Consider the following 21,650-nt stretch of genomic DNA (forward strand, 5'->3'; position numbering starts at 1 on the left):
TCTAACGTTGGAAAGAATAAAATATCTTAAGCTAGAAATTTGGGTTATAAAGTGAATGAAGATTATTTTTCTTTTGGAATTTAGAATTCTGTATTAGTTGCTTGACTGCTAAATGCATATTACTGAAGGATCACATTTGGCGTATTCTTGTGACCACACAACGCAGATATTAAATTGAATCTCATAAAATAGATCAGAGATAAATTTTTTATATGTAGCAGGAATACAGTCTATTTTGCATTTTAAATAAAGCCATTATGTGTGCTTTTTGCTTTGTCGGGGTATTTGCGTGAAAACTTTGAAACTTGCTTATTTATCCCATTGGAGGTCGCACCAAATATAAAAGGAGGAAGCCACCATATGGTGGTTCGTTCTCGCACTCCTAGGTATAGCAGAATAGATTGAGATACTCTCATGACAGAAAATATCTCCTACTGAAAATATCTCCTATCCTTGTACTATGACCAGCGATAACTACCTAACTATGGTTCCTGCTTTATTACTGTCGTGATGGTGAGCATTTATTATATTTTTCTAGATGTTTTCTTGCTGAGTAGGCATAAATATGATGTGGTTGCATTTATTTAGATAGAGATGTATTTTATAGGTGTGGTATTTGCCTGAAATTATTTAATTATTGCTTCGTTGCTCAAGTTAAACAATTGTTTTTTTATTTTTAGGTTATTTATCTTCTTGTTATAATTTTTATGAGGAACAAGATTAAACTGGTAAGCTGTAAAAAAATTCCATTATTTAATGTATCGTGGATTATAAGTGGAAGAAAATTTTTTTTTAATAAAAAACTATTATTGTTATAGGTTGCTGCTTTATTCAAGGAAGCGGGAAAATCTATATCAGCAATGCCATTAATTCTTCTTCAACCTATTGAGGTATATTTTTTAATTGTATTTTTAAATTGTTCTTTGATTGTATAGTGAAATAAAGTAAAAGTTTTATGTTTTTAAAGACTTGAAAAAAACATTTCCGCTAACATTCCGCTTTAAAAGTTCAAATATTTATAAGAAATTATTAGAGGATTTCATAAATTTAATAAATGTTTGAAAGAGAGAATCGAAAAGAATAAGAAATAATGAAGTAAATAACTTTAGACAACAGTCAAAGAAAAATGTTATAAAAAGAGAGTTTTTTTATATGCCTCGTTTTCAAAAATTTCATTTCTTTCTCACTAATTTTTTTGTTCTACTTAATTATGAAATTTTTGGTATTTCAAAAGTGTGTCAAAAGTTAGTTATTAGGGAAAATCCTTTTTTTTAGAGCTGTTACCCTCGAATCTAGAAAAACTAAGACCTCAAAATTCTAAAAGCATCACTTGTTAAAAATGGAAGCCCAAACGATATCTAGAGTAAATTAAATAAATTGTACTACACTTATCTCTAAAAACTATAATACAACATTTTTTCTGGATCTAATTTGCAAATAAATTATAATATAATATGAAAATTCGGATGAATTTTCGTTATGCAATTTATGAACAATTATTACTGTTTTTTAATTTTTTTTAAATACATCTTAAATACATTTTCAAAAAAGATTATTAATCGAGAAAACATTTATCTTTATTAAAAAACCTGTATAAATAGCATACAACCAAAAAAAAGGATAAAACTTATATTATTCTTTAATATATACGTGTTCTTTAATACATTCTTAGAGATCAAAAGAATTATTATACATGGATGGACAGAGACAGATTTCGTGACTGAATTTTCTTATAGGATCTGATTCCGAAGTCTCTAGACTACATTAATCTTGATAAATCTTTTCACTAAATTGCTCTCCATTTTATCGGATCTTCCAAACGTTTTCTGCTTAGAAAAGCAAAAAATAATTTCCCACCTATTTTCAACAAAAATTTAAGGTAAAATCAGAGATATGATTGAGTTATAGCTTTTCCTTATAAAAATAGTTAATAACCTTATTTTTATTATATCGGATTTAATGAAAGCAGTTGGTTTTTGCATGGAGATTATATCTGTTATTTATTGTTTCATTTTAAAAAAATACACCGAAAGCAGGCAATTGCTTAACTTTTGGAAGGGAATGTAAATTCAAATTTGATTTAAAAAAAGATGGTTCTAGCAAATGGTTATTTACTTTACTTTTTACCTCATGAAGAACTTTCAGGAATATGCCCTATTTCAACCCCAACCTTCTAATTTCCCACCTATTTTCAACAAAAATCTAATGTAAAATCACAGATATGATTGAGTTATAGCTTTTTCTCATAAAAATAGTTAATAACCTTGTTTTTATTATATCGGATTTATTGAAAGTAATTAGTTTTTGCAAGGAGATTATATTTGTTATTTATTGTTTCATTAAAAAATACATCGAAAGCAGGCTGCTGCTTAACTTTTGGAAGGGAATGTAAATTCAAATTTGATTTAAAAAAAATAAAGATAGTTCTAGCAAATGGTTATTTTTATCTCATGAAGAACTTTCAGGAATATAATCTACCCCTTTAATATGTTTTCTTCATTCGTTATCGTATTGAAGCATGCTTTGGCTTAGTATCAAAAACCATGCTATATGAGGGATATTTATCTTCTGTGTTACATGGAAATTGTGCTTTCAAAATATCATGTTATAGGAGTGCTGCTGTTATTTTTCTTCTGTGTTATATAGGAATTAGCAAGCATGTTCTATGGAGATTATATTATCAAAATTCTTTGTTACATGGAAATTCTAAAATAAAATTGCGACATTATATGAGAATCGTGTTATTGGAGAATTTGTTTTTGTTTCAGTAATTTGATTTTTAAAACAGTTATTATTTGCAGAATTTAAAATGTTTTTTCATATATTCAATCATATTATTATTTTGAAGAATTCATGTTTTCCTTTGTTTTCAGTATTTTTAACATTTCAAAATCTTTGTGATATAATAATCATCGAAGTGTTTATAATAAAATATAACGCTATTAAGAGTTATACAATTATATTAGTTTGGTTTTTAAACTGATGAATTTTAAAGTAATAAAATCTCAACTAACAATAGAAATGAATGTGTGTATATGTCAGCACATGTATTTTGTGTATGTATTGGTGCTCTATAAGCCAGACTGTTTGGTCTGGACCTACCGAATTCGGCATTTATAAACTTTGGAAAATGGGAATAAACATATCGGAAAAATGTTTTGAAATAATAATTAAAATTTTCATTAATTAAAAATTAAGCGAATTTGTGAAGTTTTTCAACTAAAACTTTCGAAAATATTACAGCAGGAAAATAATTTTCACGTCATTTTAAGATTTAAAAAAAATTATCTTTTTTATGATATCAGTTCCCCCCCCCCGGGGGCACCTGAAATTGAGGATGAGATGCTTCCGGCATGGTGGTTGGATCTCGCCACCCTGGAGGGTACGCTAATAGGTGGGGGATCTGACCCCTCCCATCGATGACGGGACGTACTTCCTTCGGGGAGGGTTGTACCGTGGCCGGTGACGGCCCTTAGGACTCAACCACAGTTCCCGCAAATGTTGCTGTTGTGGTGGTCCGGTCATTATGTTTTTTTGGTTTAAATCCGTGTGCCTTCGTGGGGGGTCGGAGAGTTAGATGGCTGACTTATGATATCAGTTTGATAATCGTGCAAATTTTTGTTGAATTTTGGCAATATTTAAAAAAAGTATTTTTAGCCTAATTTCTAACAAAAATTCTAGTCTTATACTGAAATTCAAATTATTTCCATTTATTAATTAAATATTTAATTGCGCCACTTTCTTCCATTGTCCAAACCTAAGGAAGATGAACTATGTTTAATATCTGTGCATTTTACAAGGCCAATAAGAAAGTAAAGTTAGAATGCTACGAAATTTGTAAGATAGATGGATTTCAAATTTGTGTTTAAATAGCGCTATGATGTCATAGGATGATCTCCATTAGTAAGTTTCATGTATAGGAGGAAAAAAAAACACCACATAAACTATTTTAAATAACATGGTTTTTAATGTCTGACAATTTTATATAATGATGTTCATAAAGTTATATCTAAAGGATTTACCTGAAATTAAATATAACCAATATTTCTTGCGAACCAGCTGGTCACCAAAGACGACTAGTATGCAATAAAAATAATTAGTGATATATTTTTTAGACCTTCATTGCAATAGCAGTGATTTGCTTCTTTCTCTTGATGGGATTCATTTGCCTGCAAACCTCCGGGAAACCACTTGTGGATTCAAAAGGCGGAGTAACTTTCCCTATTGAAACATTTTTCCAGGTGAATACTTTTTGCAGTATACCACTTTCATCTAATCTGTGGTATTTCTTGTACTATCGTTTTAATATCCAACTCTTATATGCAGGTAATGCGCTGGCTGCTATTGTTTGGATTCATATGGTTAACTCAATTTGCAATGGCGTGCCAAAATTTCGTTGTTGCTGGAGCAGTAGTCAACTGGTTTTTCACAAGGTAATCCTAAACAACACTATATGTTCTCATTATTAGTTGCTTATTATTTTATGATTACTTTTATCAATCACTTTTAGTTGAGACTTTTATTGGAATCAACGTTAAATCAATTTGGATTTTTTTTTATTTTGTTAAAAAAGGCCCTCGAACTTTTCTTGTCGGTGGAAGTCTAAATCATTGATAAAGAATTGAGCCAGGAATACTTATGCCTATGCATTAATCTACACGTCATATAGAATATTATTTCGCACAATTACTGGCAGTCAGAAGTTGAACGGCCATTTTGTTTAGATCATAGAATAAAAACTGAACACAAGTAGACAAAAACTTTCTTTTATATATAGATTAATAAAAATGAATATGATATTCCATAACTTTCTTCCACTCTATGTTTAACAAAAGCATTGTTTATAGATAGAAATAAAAATTGCAAAGTGAATTAGTTTAGCATTCCATATATGTTTTGTTCCATAACTTTTGGATCTGTAAACAGTTTTAAATAAAGAAATTTTAATTAAAATCATGCAGCCATAACAACTAAAGTCTTCCTGAAGTGTTGAATAGCAATGCACGTATTGCAGCTACATGTTCAATGAGAATAACAAACCAGCATGTTTTAATGTTCTAGTATTTCCTATGGTAGTTGGATCCTAATATGCAACTATATTTCTCGCCAAATACGATGCCAAATACATTCCTTATCCATATATACAAACCTTTCCTATTACGTTTGCGTATATAAAAATTTTAATGGTTATATCTACATAACATTTTATATTAAACTGATTTCAGTATTTTTCTCTAGGTTACCTGATTCTTCATGTACAATGTATTGTTCTTTATGAAGCTTTACATATATTTTATATATGTAGATTCGCCGTTACTTTCTTGCATTTGAGTACAAGTACTTGCCAGTTCTAAAATATATATTTTTTTAAATGAGTGTAAATGTTCAATATCATTTACGTTTGTATGCCTGATTAGTAATTTTTTATCGTTAATTTTTATTCTTTTATCATATGCATTTTATAATTTGTGAATTTAAAACTGCAATGCATGGTTTTGAAATCAATTATTACATTTGAAAAGTCAACCATGGTGTTTCTGCGATTTTATTTTTCTTCTAATTTCTTACATTTGTCCAGGAAAAATGTTTTTCAAATACTTTTTGTTTGTCTCTCTTCTATTTAATTATCCATATTTTGTGCTGTAGTTCCTTTTGTTTTGTATATATTTAATTTTACACTGATGCATTTTCCTTGCGTTTATAGTTTATTCGCCCTTCAAAACTATAAAGAAGTTTGTCACTTTATTTATTTTAAATAAAAACTTAGAGTCGATACAATTTTTTCGGCTTATTTTATCTATCCGATAAGATGATATTGATTTATAAATCACATGGTATCTTTAAAATAAGTATTTTTCTTACATACTGTCACATGCATGTAAAGTAAAAATTGCTATAAAGTAATAATTCGTTTGTCAAGGAATGCTCTAAAGATACAGAATCTTATAACTTCCTTAGCAAACATTTTTTTAATATAAAACTTAGAAATATTTATAAGTTTATATTTTCGGTTCTTGTGGAACAGCGTAATAAGAGGTGGGGAAAGATGAAATGGTTATTTGTCCTCAGTCAGAAAAAAGTCATACCTCCTTATCGGTAGGCATACTTATGAGATATGCTTTAATAAAGTCATTTTACAGGAAGCATAAGTCCCATCCTAACGATAGTAGATAATCCAAATCTTTCAATTTATTCAAAAGATTTTGTATTGAGCCCTTGTTTAGTTTCCATGGTTATTTTTTCTATACATAAATATTTTACTGATACAATGAAAAAAATTAATACCAAATTATTGAAAAGTATTGAAATTTTAAAAAACACGGAAATAAAAATGTGAAGTGATTGAATATTTGAAGTGATACTTTCTTATTCGAATGCATGTACAGGGATAAACATCGACTGGGCAGCCCCATATGGAGAAGCCTCAACATGTTGGTCTGTTATCATCTAGGATCAGTCGCTTTTGGCTCGCTTATCATTGCTATTATGAAAGCCATTCGTGCGTTATTTCGTCTCCTGCAGAAACAGTAAGTTACGCATTTGTTAAGAATTGTTAGTTTCTATAGTCTAATTTTTAGTTAATCCCCACTATATATGTATATATATATATATATATATATATATATATATATATATATATATATATATATATATATATATATATATATATATATATATATATATATATATCAACAACAATCCTCAGCAACAAACGTTAATTTTTAGTAACAAGAAGACACAAACACACAGACAATAAATGCACAGCCTAGACGTACACAAGCAATACACAGCAGCACATTTAGTACAAGTAGTAATCGGCAGCTAATAATAATCCCAGCACACAATGCGGCCAGATAGAATTTAGCAGGAGGTGGTAATCTACGTAATTACTTTCTACGGTCTCTCCAAGGGCCTGCAATTCTCCACTGTCTTCTCGCTTTAGCTGTATCAACTGCCGACTCATTACTACACGACTGGCAACACCTCACACGGCTCGATGCTGCTTCTATAATGAATTTCAGGATCTGGCTCACAGTTCAATTCAGCAATCGTTTGAGCTCCGCTCAACGCCTGTGCTTCGCTGGACAGATCCAACTAATTCGCCGTTGATTCGCTATGCAACTCTAAACCTTTCGACGAATCTATACACGACTGTCTTCGGATTGGACTACTTGCTTTTTATATTTCTTGGAGCAGGGCAGTGAAGGTTCTGGAAAAATCCAGCATATCTCAGTTTATATTTGCTCTATCACCAAATTTTTGACTATTTAGTATTATCTATTTTGCCGCCAAAGTCGCTACATTGTCGTCAAGTTTGTCGCCAAGCCCTGGGATCACTCATTCACCGATCGACATCCAATGGAGCTGATCGTAAAACGGTCTTTCCAGTGATTGAACTAACCGTGCTGGGAAGCAACATTGCAGATTTGTAACAATATACAGGGTGGTTATAATGACAATTCCCCTATAAACAGCATCCTACAACGCAAACGGGTAGACGGATTGCAACGAAATTTAGTGTATAGACTATACACGAGATGCGCTCACGGAATTTTGAATTTTTTTTTGTTCCAAATTGTCCACCAGAGGGCGCTTTCCCCGGAAAATCATTAAATTTAACACAATAAACGACCAAAACGGAATACAGAAACAATATTAACAATTTAGAAGAAGAATTGTGAGTATTAAAATTTAAAACCGGGAAAAGCTGTCAATTCTGCAAAAAATGTCGAGATCAGCATGCTTGAGAAGAAGAGGTAGCATTATGCAAAACAGGTTAGGGCAAGAAACGTTTGCAGTCGTTATCATGTTTTATATCAATGTTTCCGGCTGTAATGCTGACTGTATCTTGTTGCAACGATGTTGCGACTTTACTTAAAGAATTCCATAACGCTTCATGTGCGAAGCATCACAACAGATCAGTTACGACTTACGATCTACTTTTGAACACACTGTCCATCGAACTGAAATTTTGCAGGTGAATGAGGGTGGTCACATGGAGCACCTTTCCCTACATTATCCTGGACAAGATTAACAACTGCTCCTCTTGTGCAATTTCGTCCTAATCTGTTCTTGTTTCTGCAAACTGAACTGTTTTTTCTCTCAAACAACATACTGTTATTATCTTTACTTAATATGGTTCGATGACAAGGTGATCAGAAACTATTTAATAAATGTTAATATTATTTCTGTATTCTTTTTTAAACGTTTATTGTGTTAAATTTAATATTTTCCCAAAAAAGACGCCTTCTGGTGAACATTTTGGAACTAAAAATCTTTTTCGAAATTCCATGAGCGCACCCGTTTGCGTTGTATGATGCTGTTTATAGGGAAAGTTTAATTATAACCACACTGTATTATTAGAATTGATTATACCATTAAATTCTAGATTAGATTTTGAAATTTTTATATACTATTTTAATTAATTAAACAAAAGTTTAGAGAGTAAATTTATATGACTCAGTTACATTACAATTTTAAGAAGAAATGTAATCTTTTTTTTTTTTCAGCATGAACAATCAGAATCAGAGGTGTGATATATTCTGGAAGTTCTTTCAGTGTTGCTTGGCTTGCTTCGAAAGTTACTTGAAATTTCTCAGCAAGAATGCCTATATCATGATAGGTATGTTACCTACCGAATTCTATTACCTTTAAACAACAAATGTAAACCCTAATTCTATAATTTTGGTGAGGTAGTACTTGTGAATTTGAAGTCGCTTATAATTTTGCATATTTACAACTGTGTAATTCGATATCCTATAAAATAAAATTTCTCGTCACATAAATGATTAAAAAATATCATGTATATTTCTCTTTCTAACTGATGTATTTTGGTTAAGAAAGCTTTTATGTAAGGAAAAATTAATAAAAATGAAAGAAATTAATTAATTCGTTTAAAGTTTTCCATTTAATTTAATGGAAGTAACACATGCAAAAATAAAATGTATGAGAATTTGTTTGTAACTCCGAAATTTATTGAGAACTCTGGGAAGTTTCGAAGTTACTTTACTAACACCAATAATTTCCAATATTTCTTAGCGAGAAAACTTCTTTTAATGCCTTTTTAAAAATTCCTCTTATTTCTAAACATGGATGATTTTATATTTTAGGACTTATGCTATTGTAAAACAATTGAAATGATCTGCTTTAGAAATAAAAATTCGCGTTATTACTTTAAACTGCAGAATCAGTTTTATATTATTCTTTTTATGGACGTAAAATTTTTTTTGTTAAATTTTTAATATCCTGAAAGTGGCAAAATCAAAGATCTAATAGTGATATTCTCTAGATCTAATATTGATACCAATCACATTTTGTGCTAACCTTTGAATAATTCCTTTAGCAATGAAGCAAAATTAATATTTATAGCTTGTAACTAGCATTTTGCAATTTTCTGTCTTAAATTATCTTCTAAATCATTTTTTTACAGGTATCCGCAGAATTTGCAAAAAGACTAATAGATAGATTATTTTGAACATAATAATTCATCATTCCTGCCTAACACTCATTGAGTTATGCTAATAAATTTTTACTTCTGTAAGCAATTCTTTACTTTCTATATACATTTTAAAAAGTTTTTAACAGCTCAATAAAAGGAAATCTAATTACAGCTGGCGTGAGAAAATTCATAATGGTTCTGCACTGCAATTTGATTAAAATAAAAAAGTTAATGTAAAAGATATTATAAATAAAATCAAAATTGTTTTCTTTAATCTAATTTTTTTCTCCTGTAAAGTGCTGTCTTTTCTACTGTTCAATGTGCTTTCCTTTACTTTTTCAGCTATCTCCGGTGATTCCTTCTGTGCCAGCGCTCGGAAAGCTTTCGGCAGTCTCACTTCGAATATCTTGAAGATTGCAGCCGTGGATTGCATCGGAGATTTCATCCTGTTTATCGGGAAAATGGGCGTCACTATATCCATTGCTTTGATCGCTCTCGAAATCTTGAAGGTAAGAATGTGTTAAAATAAAATGTAGAACTCCTTCACCGATATGAGTTTATTAGCCTGTACTCATCACAATTAATCTAAATATAGTGATATTCAAGGCTCAGTTTAACCCTTTCTAGGGCCATGGGAAGTATGCTTCCCACCAAATTTATCAATTTTTGTATGAAATTATGTAGGTTGGCATAAGTTCTGACAAATTTTTTTAGTAAGTCAAAAACTTAGATGCTTCAGTTCATTATCTCAGACAAAATGTTATGTGTTGATTTGTTACTTAATTATTAATTAACCAAATTAATTAATTAATCAAATTAAAATTTATCTAATAAACTAAATGAATCCCTTTTCTTATTCTAATTTCAAGCCTAAAAATATTTTAACATAATATGACTAGAAAAAAAAATGTCCCTTTAAAGGATTAATTTCGCGTAGTTATATTAACGTCCCATTGTAAAGCAATACCAGGGCTATTTTGGAACGGACCTCGCAATTTTGAACCGAGATGACGAGGAAGACACCTGAGCTGGCACCCCCCTCACCACACCACACCAGTGAGAGGACTTTTGGCCCTGACGGATCTCACGTGCAACAGATTGATTGCTGAAGGTATGATTAAAAATAGGAAAGCAAAAATTTGAGCTCATCTTTTCAATAAACAGCTCGTTTCTCCTATAAGATACGCGTGTCTTACTCTTTTCTCACCAAAAACGTGTTTTCTTCCAACTGTTTACCCCCGACAGAATAATCCAAAATCTTTCATATTAAGTAAATCTGTAAAGTATTTATTTTAATTAAAACAACCTCTTTTAAAAAGTAATTGTCTTATGCAAATAAAAATCTTTCCAACTAACATAGGTTTCTTTTTTTCCCTTTTAATTTTTAGAATGGATTTACTTGTAGAAATTATACACAATTTTTTAAAGCTTGAATTGTATCTAATATATTTTCACCATAAAAAATTAATTTTGCAAGACGCATTTTTATATCAATGAGCGAAATGTATCAATGCCGTGATTTACGCATTGTACGAGGGTTTATGTTATTATCCAAAGTTATAGTAGAAAAAAAAACCTGATTTTTTGCTCTAACATTATTGTGAATTTGTCCTAAGATTTGAAATCTGCGGATTATGTGATTCGATAATCAGTAGATTTTAATCTTATGGGATTATGGTAGGTCGATTTGAATTTAGATATTCTAAATTTAAATGATGGATCTGATAATCAGCCATCTTGAATTAGAACTACATAACTATGGACTATGACCTTAAGTATGGTAAAATGCAAAAATATAGTATAGTTTATTTTCATTATTGAATTTTCAATATTTATACTTCAGATACTGATTCTGAATAATTATTTATACAGGGTAAACAGGAACTGAACTACATCTGGATTCCTGTGGCGATCTCTTGTGTTTTTGCCTTTCTTTGCTGTCATTGTTTTCTGTCTGTCTATGAGGTAAATATATCTTTGAATCCATGAATTCTTTGCAGAAATTGGCAAACTCTTATAACTGTCAATATAACTAAGAACGACTGCTTTAAAGTGGTAATAGAATTAATGTGTAATAGTCATAATAACATAATAGTCAAACAGTTACATGCAAAATGTAATTTTGATTTTGAAAAAATACTCATTATAAAGAATAATAATCGAAGTATTTGCTGTCATTTTACCATTTAAGGTCTTTTTTCAATTATGAGATAGATGATGAATGCCTTCGCGATAGAAACTTAGTGGTTTCGAAGCAAAATAGTCATCGAGCCATTACCATCTAAGGTCTTTTTTCAATTATGAGATAGATGATGAATGCCTTCACGATAGAAACCTAGTGGTTTCGAAGCAAAATAGTCGGCGAGCCATTTTCGAGAATCTTTATTTTTCGTGAACCGCTAGTCTTTCAAACAAGAAGACAACAATCTGAATAAATAGCTTTCAGAAAGACCCAAGTCTCAAGAAACACCGCATGCTGGACAACTTCCCAGCCTAAAGAGAAGATGAGATCCAGTATTCGTTTTTCTCTATGTGGATGAGCGTCACCTAGCATCAATATCACTTTCCGCCTTCCTTCCTTAAATGGCCTTTTCTTCTCCAGAAAATTACTTAATTTGATCAGTTGAATCTAGTAACATTCAGCTGTAACAATCTGACCAGGTTACAGAAGCTACTAATGAATGACTGCTTTACAATCCCACCAGACACACTGTAAAACTATGCTTTTTTGCGTTTAGGATTGTTATACAAAATACAATTTTCACTCATTGTAATAATTTTGTGCAAAAAAATTCTTTCTTTTGCACCGAAAAAGCGAATTCATGTAGATGTCAACTCTTTGGTTTTGGTTTCTTTCATCAATTTATGGGGAACCCATTTTCGTTCCTTTTGTATCCTTCCCACTGCATGCGATTGAAGTAATATTGCTTGGAGAATAAATTCTAGCTGTTCTTCAAACTTTTCTTGAGTTTGACATGGATTTCCATTCAATAAAACTTAAAATTCTTGTCTTCAATTTTTTTTACCGCACCTAGACCTGCTAAGACTAAGATCGTTTGGAAATCTTGCAAACCACATATTTAATCGTTGAATGACTCCCAAAATGTTTATTCAAAATCTAATTAATCATTTCTATAGCTTGCGAAGCCTTTTTTAGTTTGGAAATATAATAGAATATAATGCCATAAGTGCTACTTATCGATAACCTTTTATTAATTAAATCCGTAAACTGGTATGCACAGAATAGAAGCTTGTAATTTCTTAAAACTTATGTAAAAAAAAGCAGCAATGACTCAGCTACATATTGTTACAAAAATTTTTCTATACAGCAAAATACCGTCGATCAATTGTGATGCATTTAATCTCTAATAGTTCAGCAACTTGCTTGCTTGCTAATCCTCTAGTCTTTTTACTCGTCAGCGACTCCGACCACTTTCACACACATAACTTTTGACGATACATACGACTTCTTACGATTCAGATTGCCTGTCTTTTATAGTTCCGGGAGGCGGGGCTGGAATCTTCAGACCAATCAGGGCGTACCTGGCTGTATCTCGGGTCTTACTGGATGGATCGTGAAGCTTCTCGAACTTTCCGGTATTATCCATTTAGTCGCCAAACTCGCCAAATTCGTCGCCAAGTCGCCAAATGGTCGCCAAGCTCAGCACGCACAGTACAGATCTTACAAAGATTTTAATGGTTTTTCCAGGATGACACTATTTATGCCGGGTTGCAAAATTACAGATTTGTAACATTGCTCCCGTCTTTAGAGACTGACGTCCCGGCAGTCCCACTTCAATCCAGCAGCTGGCGTAGGCTTCCGAACGATGTGATGATGTTGATGCATTTGGCGACTTCTGCACTTTCGAAGATGACATCATTCGCTAATTTGGCGGCGACTAACTATCCATCCGAACCTTCTCAATGCTTTTGACACGGACCTCTTCGTCGTTTCAGATTGTACACCCAGACTTGATCCCGCTCCTTAAAATGCAGGATGTCCCATGGAGCCAAACATCGCATTGCAACGGATTTCTCCGGAACGAATTCTTGCCAGGATGGTCGGTTGGTCATTTTGAACTTCCTCCATCGAACCAATCGACTATCAGGAAGGTCCAACAGTGCCCACTGGAGTCCACTTGAAAGCCAGGGATTCAACTTTGTCGGCAGAGCTCTCAAGGGAATACGTCCACCCTTTACCTGTCCATTCTCAACACTCGAGAATTGTCCGCCGTCCTTCACACAGGAACTTCTGAAGAGCGCATCTGTCTTTGCGGGAAGGGTCCTTTTGCGACGACGTAGCTTGACCAGATACACAGGCGATTCTTCGGCTTCTATTTGCATCACACCCCTTTGTAAATCCACAGCAAAGCCGACATCTTGAAGGAAGTCCAGGTGGAGACCACAAGGATCAGCGATACCAGGCATGTAATCTTCATCCGTATCACTCTGCAAGGAGCTACTAAGAGGCTTGAAAAGAGGTTGTCCAGTCAATCTTTGGGATGAATCCAATCCGAACAGGGTCGCATTAACACTTGCATCCATAGGCATCGAGCACGGGTCGCCACTAACAGACCCGTCCAAACAGAGTTCATCTTCTCCATCCCCAAGTGTTTGCACCTTCGATTCCACTTCAGGGGACTCGTTCGGAGAAGCCTGTTTCAGCCCTGCAGATATTTGACAGTCTCCCTGTTCGTGCATCTCCTCATTGAACTTCGGTTCATCCTCCGGATGGCTAAGCTCCATTTCGGTGACACCGGTCTCCATTCGATCTTCAGTCTTTTCTTCCACTTGGCTCTCGCTGTTTCCTTCAATTTCTTCTGTGATATCATGGACGTCTTCGGTTTTGTTACTTTTATCTTCTAAAATTTCTTTCTTTAATCCATTCTTTATTTCTTCATATCCGGCTTTCAATTCATCTTGTCCTTTCTTTATCTCTGCCATCATGGCAAGTAACAATGCGAATTTTTCATCCATTTTTCTGGTTCAAGGCATACACAGGAAAGTCCAACTAATCCCACTTCTGACACCAAATGTTACAAAATTTTTCTTCTACAACAAATACCGCTAATCAATTGTAATAGCGCAGCACATTTAATTACTATAGTTCAGCAACTTGCTTGCTTGCTAATCCTCTAGTCTTTTTACTCGTCAGCGACTCCGACCACTTTCACACACACAACTTTTGACGATACATACGACTTCTTACGATTCATATTGCCTGTCTTTTATAGTTCCGGGAGGCGGGGCTGGAATCTTCAGACCAATCAGGGCGTACCTGGCTATATCTCGGGTCTTACTGGATGGATCGTGAAGCTTCTCGAACTTTCCGGTATTATCCATTTAGTCGCCAAACTCGCCAAATTCGTCGCCAAGTCGCCAAATGGTCGCCAAGCTCAGCACGCACAGTACAGATCTTACAAAGATTTTAATGGTTTTTCCAGGATGACACTATTTATGCCGGGTTGCAAAATTACAGATTTGTAACAATATATTAAAAATGGCGGGAGAACTGATTATTCGTGATAAAGTATGTTTTAAATGTAACTAATTCAAAGCCGAGTTTCTATTTGCACAACTATACAATGAAAGAATCAAAATGAATATAAATTATGGAAATAAAGGGTGTAAGAATGAGAAATACCGGTTTAAACTTTTTCGCGCATAAGCTATGCCTTAGAAAAGAGCAAAATATGAACACGAAGTTTTAGAGTGCAATAAAAAAACGAAGAAAATGATAGAAATAATATCTCAGAATAGTGTTATCAGAAGGGAGATATAGTGATGATATTCAAAAAGGTGGTTTATTCTACACAACACCATTCTTAGTTTCTTTTCAGCACAGAAAAAGAATCTTTATCACCTGTTGAAAAGATCTTATCACTTGCTATATTACGAATTATAATTTACAAATAATTTAATAATGAAAAATTGCTATACAAGGACTAAAAAGAACAATTTCATAGTCATTTTCATTTTCATTTACAAAGTTTCTAATAATAATATCTTTTTAGCAACAATACTACATAATTTGGAAAACGGATAATTTAATTCTTCAATTTACAAATAAATAAGATATGGTTTTAATTAATAAAAATGTCTTAAATTAATTTCATAAATTTTTCAAAATTAGGAAATATTTTGAATTTCTTAAATATGCACTATATGATTATTAAACGAAGTGAAACATTTGCTAAGATTGTAGCGTTTGTTTACGTCCGGTGCAGCGAAATATCTGGGAAACAATCTTTACTAGCTGAACGAGAGCAGGTCAACAGGTAATTTTCTATGAAGCTGTTTTCTATAATATTTTGAAAACAGAATAACCTTATTTTATGTATTTTAGATGGCAATTGACACTCTATTGCTGTGCTTTTGTGAAGATTGCCAAATGAATGACGGGATTACAAGACCTTACTTTATGAGTAAAAGTCTGATGGTAAGTGATAGTTTTTCTTTTCAATTGCCATATTGCTATTGACTCTGTTAAAAACTAATACACTAGAATCCATTTTATTGAGTTGGAAACTAAGTAATTGCGGATTTCAAATAAGAAAGGAGATTCAAAATTTTTACCTAAAAATATAACTTTATTCAGTTAGGCATTGTCCGTCTTTATCGATGACTTTTTACCACCTTTCAGGTAGTGCCATAATTCAATGTTCATAAAACGTCCGATTTTTGCAATGAAAAAGCCGAAATAAATGGGATTTTACATCATGAATGTCATTAAAATTTTTACCATTCAAGAAGTTCTGCATGGAGCGAAATAAATGGTAATCTGATGGCTCAAGGTCAGGGCTATATGGTAGATGTGACATCCAAACATCCCAACATAGTTCAAATAATTTTTTGCGAGTGACCAAAGATGTGTGGGGCTTTGCATTATCATACAGGAAAACAATATCTCTAAGTTTTGCCAGTCCTATATGCTTTTCTTGAACTGCGTCGCTTAGTTTGGTGAGTTATTGAATGTGTGGTGGTAACTTCATAAGCCAACTTCCGTATACGCGTGTACACTTTTGTCTAGTGGTCTTGTTACTCGGCTACAAACCCTAACGTTGCGAGACCGAACCTCAACTTGCACATTGGTGACCCTGGCTCTGAACAAACGCCTTCTTCGAGCAGCTGTCTTGGTGCCATCTACCGGCAACAATCGCTCGCCATAACATTTGGTGCGATAATTACGTTCGTCGCCCGCCATGACGCTTGGCGCGATAAACTCTGCCGACTCACAGGTGGAGGAGTATTATGGTGGTAACTTCATAAGCCAGGTAACAACTTCCGGACACGAGTGTACACTTTTGTCTAGTGGTCTTGTTACTCGTCTACAAACCCTTACTTTACAAGTTTCAACCTCAACTTGCACAAATATAACGTTTGAATTAATCGTTTGGTTTCTTGGTAAAAGTTCAAAGTGCAAAATTCCTTTATAATACCACCAAACTGACAGCGTAATCTTTTTTTGATGAATATCAGCTTTTAGTATCGTCTGGGACGGTTCATCTTCGATCCATGATCTTTTTCGATTTACGTTGTTATAAACTATCCACTTTTCGATACCAGTAATTAGACGTTTCAGAAATAGATAAAATACGTTGCAACACATTAGCATCTGCGAAACTTATCAATTTTAAACATAGTCCGTTTTTTTCCTATATTCATATATATTTTATAAGAATAAATTATGCATGTTTTTTACTTTCTGCATTTTATCTAGACATTTGTGGAAAACAGCAGGAGGAATGCGAGAATTGCTCCAATGCCGAAGGGCAAAGATATAGACTGAACTGATTCAACAACATTAACATAAGTGAAAAAAATAGACTGATTTCAGAAGTACAAAAGCAAGAAAGAAACAGAGAGAATCTCACAGCATTTTATATGTAATTTTGTCTTATACTTAGCTATTTCATATTTTAAGCATTTTTAATTCGTTTTTTTACATGCATTGACTTTCTGAAAATGATTTTTACGAGTTAAGTCGATGAAAATTAACCAATCATCAAAGTAATGACATACTTCATTTTTACATATCAGGAACTACAATGACTAAAATAAACTGAGTGAGTTGGACTGTCAAAAACATCAGAAGAAATATATTTTCCAAAATTCTTCTTAAATCTTTTTGACTGGTCTTAAAGCTTTTAGGGTAGCATGAAACGTATCGAAAAATAACTGTTAGTATATTTCAGTACCTTTTGGAGATTTTCATTTCAGTACTTCGTCCAAACTCAGATCCTAGTAAGTTTGACAAAAAAAAAAAAAAAAAAAAAAACCTGAAATCTACGATTGCAACGTTCAAGTTATCATGTGAGAACATTATTATTTTTAAGTCATTATTTGTCTTAATTAATTTAAGTCACTGACCAGTTTAAACCGGTTTACGAGAGCTCCAAAACTTTTTTGCCAGCCAAAAAGATAAACAAATAAATAATAATAATTGAAAATGAAAATTGCCATTTATGCTTTATTCATTGCCTACACGATTTCGAGCTTCAAAACCCCCTAACCAAAACAACTTCATGTTATCATAAAAAGGAATGCCACGTTTGAAAGCTGAATAACAAGCATTTCCGTCGCAATGCGATTTCCAAATGATAAACTACTTACCAATAAATTTTTAAAAATATTAATTTATATAAAATTTTTATGAAAACAATATTTTTGTAAACACAAACTGCTATTTTCTAATTTCTGAGATCATAAAACAGTTTCATAATGGATTTATTTTAGAACAGGAGTCAAATCCTTCAATGTCTCCTATTTAAGAATGAATGAAATGATATTTCTCCATTGGGGGAAAGAGAAAGTACTTTTATCAAAACTGTTATTAACTGTTAAAACTGTTATTAAACGCGAGTGAAGTTTTTTTGAACTTAAACATATTATAAAAATAAAATTATTTAATTTCCTCAGAAAAAAATTACATTCCATGAAAATAACAGTTGTGATGTCATAGTTCTACGCCAACTTTTTAAAAACGCATCTTCTGTCAAAGAAGCATACGTAGTAATAAAGCAATACTGGTAAAAGCAGGTCAACCTTTTAAAAACGCATCTACTTTCAAAGAAGCAGACATAATAATAATCCAATGCTGGTAAAAGCAAGTGAAAAAATATATGCGATTAATAGATAATGATGAAAATTGCCATTTATGCTTTATTCATTGCCTACGCGATTTAGAGCTTCAATATTCATTGCCCATGCGATTTAGAGCTTCAAAACACCGTGACTAAAGCAACATCATGTGTCAAATAATAAAAAAATTCGTTCTTCTTAGCCTAAAATATTTTAGTACTTTCTTACCAATATTTTTTTCATATATGTCGAAAATATTATTATCTAAAAAAACGAATCCTCTCTTTCCACGTTGTATTTGATGAATGCAATCACATTAACGTTCTAACAGCAAACGGAGCGTTTCTGCTGCAGTTTTCTTTAGGAAATAATGATGAACTAAAACTGCATACAAATGTAGACAAAACGCGAACATTAAGCTTTTGGTGAAATTAAATTCGAATTTTTTGGAAAAAAATATATGTATTATTTTTTTCTTTTTATGTAATGATGATTAATTATTAAAAGTTGCTGAAAAAACTTTTAAGTATAAGCTATCCTTTTCATAGTTATTTGCAAGCAGTACTCTGACGACGCCAAAATAAGATTAGACACCAAATGTATCTAATTTTCTCTCATGGTTTCATGCATTCATGTGAGATGTTTTCTAATTTTATTGGATTTTTTAAACTTTATAATACAAAGTTCCATATTTTTGCTTTAGATGTGTGAAATTTTTTGAATCGGAGTTATTAAATACAATATTATTGCTACAAACCATGCACAATGGTAAAAGTTTCACTGAATTTTATTTTTTCATCGCTGTTTTGCTCAAAGATTCAAATGTTTGTATTTTGAGCTGTTTAATGATAAGGTTTATGCAAGCTAGAGTCATGACTAAAAAGAATAAAAAATATTGAACATTGTAACCCTATTATATCAGGAATAAATAAATTTATCATAATTAATCAGGGACTTTTAAAAATGGAGAATATCAGCAGTTATATAATTTTATTAAGTAAAATGGTTTCATGCGAAAAATTTAATCGGTATTTAATTGCTTTTATTTCAGATGCAATTTATGAGTAAAAAAGTAAAAGAAATAGTTAACTATCCTCGAATAAACTTAAAAATCTTGTTGTTTATGTATAATCTCAGTTTCTAATAAGCTTATTTTTAATTTATTTTAGTGAAAAGTAATTTAAAATGAGTTAGTTTATATCTTTATAAAAATAAACATTTTTTATTTCTGTGATAATTTTTAAAAATTTCATATTTCAGTAAGGTACAAATTCCTTGTATCACATTGATATAGGAAAATTTTAATTTTTAGTAAACAGATAAATATCAGAAGAGACGATTTTAAGACTATTATTATTTCAATTATATGGTACTTTATACGATTCAGGTGAAAAAATATCTCGACACGGATTTTTCAACTCATATAAAATCTTAAATATACCAAGAAATGGTATACTACTTTAACTCTTTAAAGGGCCATTTTTTTCTAGTCATACTATGTTAAAATATTTTTAGGTTTGAAATTAGAATAAGAAAGGATTCATTTAGCTTATTAGATAAATTTAATTTGATTAATTAATTAATTTGGTTAATTAATAATTAAGAACCAAATCAAGACACATCATTTTGTCTGAGGTAAAGAACTGAAGCATCTAAGTTTCTGACTTACTAAAAAATTTGTCAGGACTTATGCAACCTACATAATTTCATACAAAAATTGATAAATTTGGTGGGAAGCATACTTCCAACGGCCCTAGAAAGGGTTAACTTGATAGAGGTTACTGCTATTCAGTGACAACATTCAACCTTATATTTAATCATATCAAATGCGTCCGTTCTAATTTTATACTTTATTATGAAAATAAAATTTTTACATTGCTTTTTGTACTAAAATGTAATCGTAGGTGTGCGTGGATTAAGCCTATCACAAAGTACAAATGTGGTATTTAAAGCAAGCTTTGTGTGTGTTCATGTCAAATTTTATCAATTCGTGTTTAAATTTGAAATGTTTTTCATTTATTTTAATATTTGATAAAATACATGTCTGATGTTTTATTTTAATAATTAGAAATTGTCTAATAACTGCACTTCAACTTTTTGAAAATATTTTCACTTAACGTAGCGGTATAGTTACTCTTTAATGTACACGTGTTTCCATTATATCATCATTTTTCGTACTTTTGAATGTTTTGAAAAAAAAAATAATTAACTATTGGACCAAAAATTATCTTAATTGAGATGATTGTATCATAACTATGCTCATTCATTACGAATAAAATGAATAAAAATATTTTGTATTTCATAAATTGTGTTGATTTATGATTTGGGGTTTTCGTTTATTTGTTACTTTTTATGTAATCCATCTTTCAATAGGATGGGAAAAGAAATAAAAACAAAAATTTAGAATTTAATTATTTTATTTGATATTTTTACAAATAAAAACTTTAAAAAAAATCCTTAACAAAAATAGAAAAGTTGTTTAAAAATAGATATATTCATAAAAACATCTTTTTCTTCAGTTGCTGGAAATTCTTATTTTGAAGAAAAATATCATAATATTCCTACCAATATCCTGCATTTAGACTTGCACACATAAACATGCAACCAAAGAAAATGAAGGGAAAAAAATGGTATGAGACCTAAAATCTGTATAAAAATTTACAAATTCATGCATAAAATGATACGAAAAAGACATCGTTAAAATAAAATAAAAGAAATATGTGAATCAGAAGGTTAAATCCTTACTTTATGCCAATTTATGAATTTTTAATTTTAAGTATAAAAATAAAGCCTATCAAAAATATTTATCATAAATTTTTAAAGATTGGGTTTTAAATATTAAAACAACGACTTATCGAAAGCAAAGACTGAAACTGAAAAAGTGAAAATCAGTTTTTCTTTTAAAGAATTTAGTTTTGTTTTCTTTCTTTTTTGAAAACTAAACATCTCTTCGGTTCATGCTACATTAAGGACTGGGTTGTTGCAAGTTCAGCGGTCGCACAATGATATGACCTGCGAAAGAACAGATAACATATAAAAATATTATATTCATTATAAATATTTAAATGGAAATATCAATAAGAACGTTTACAAAAACAAAAACTTAATCATAAATAATTATTTTTAAATT

At 31.4% G+C, this 21,650-nt stretch overlaps 1 protein-coding gene across 1 annotated transcript in view; it reads left to right on the top strand.

Annotated features, from left to right (window-relative positions):
• LOC129963386 (choline transporter-like protein 1) overlaps nt 1–20,729 on the top strand; it is a 46,835-nt gene extending 26,106 nt beyond the window's left edge. The window contains exons 10-19 of the mRNA XM_056077723.1: nt 681–728; nt 819–890; nt 4,116–4,241; nt 4,327–4,433; nt 6,387–6,527; nt 8,511–8,623; nt 9,782–9,948; nt 11,312–11,404; nt 15,786–15,878; nt 17,160–20,729. Of these exons, the coding sequence (XP_055933698.1) occupies nt 681–728; nt 819–890; nt 4,116–4,241; nt 4,327–4,433; nt 6,387–6,527; nt 8,511–8,623; nt 9,782–9,948; nt 11,312–11,404; nt 15,786–15,878; nt 17,160–17,228 (1,029 nt within the window). The 3' untranslated portion in view covers nt 17,229–20,729. The remainder of the gene's footprint in view (nt 1–680; nt 729–818; nt 891–4,115; nt 4,242–4,326; nt 4,434–6,386; nt 6,528–8,510; nt 8,624–9,781; nt 9,949–11,311; nt 11,405–15,785; nt 15,879–17,159) is intronic.
• The last annotated feature ends 921 nt before the right edge of the window (nt 20,730–21,650 follow it).

Source organism: Argiope bruennichi, chromosome 3 (assembly GCF_947563725.1).
Source record: "Argiope bruennichi chromosome 3, qqArgBrue1.1, whole genome shotgun sequence".
In the NCBI taxonomy this organism is placed as follows: Eukaryota; Metazoa; Arthropoda; class Arachnida; order Araneae; family Araneidae; genus Argiope; species Argiope bruennichi.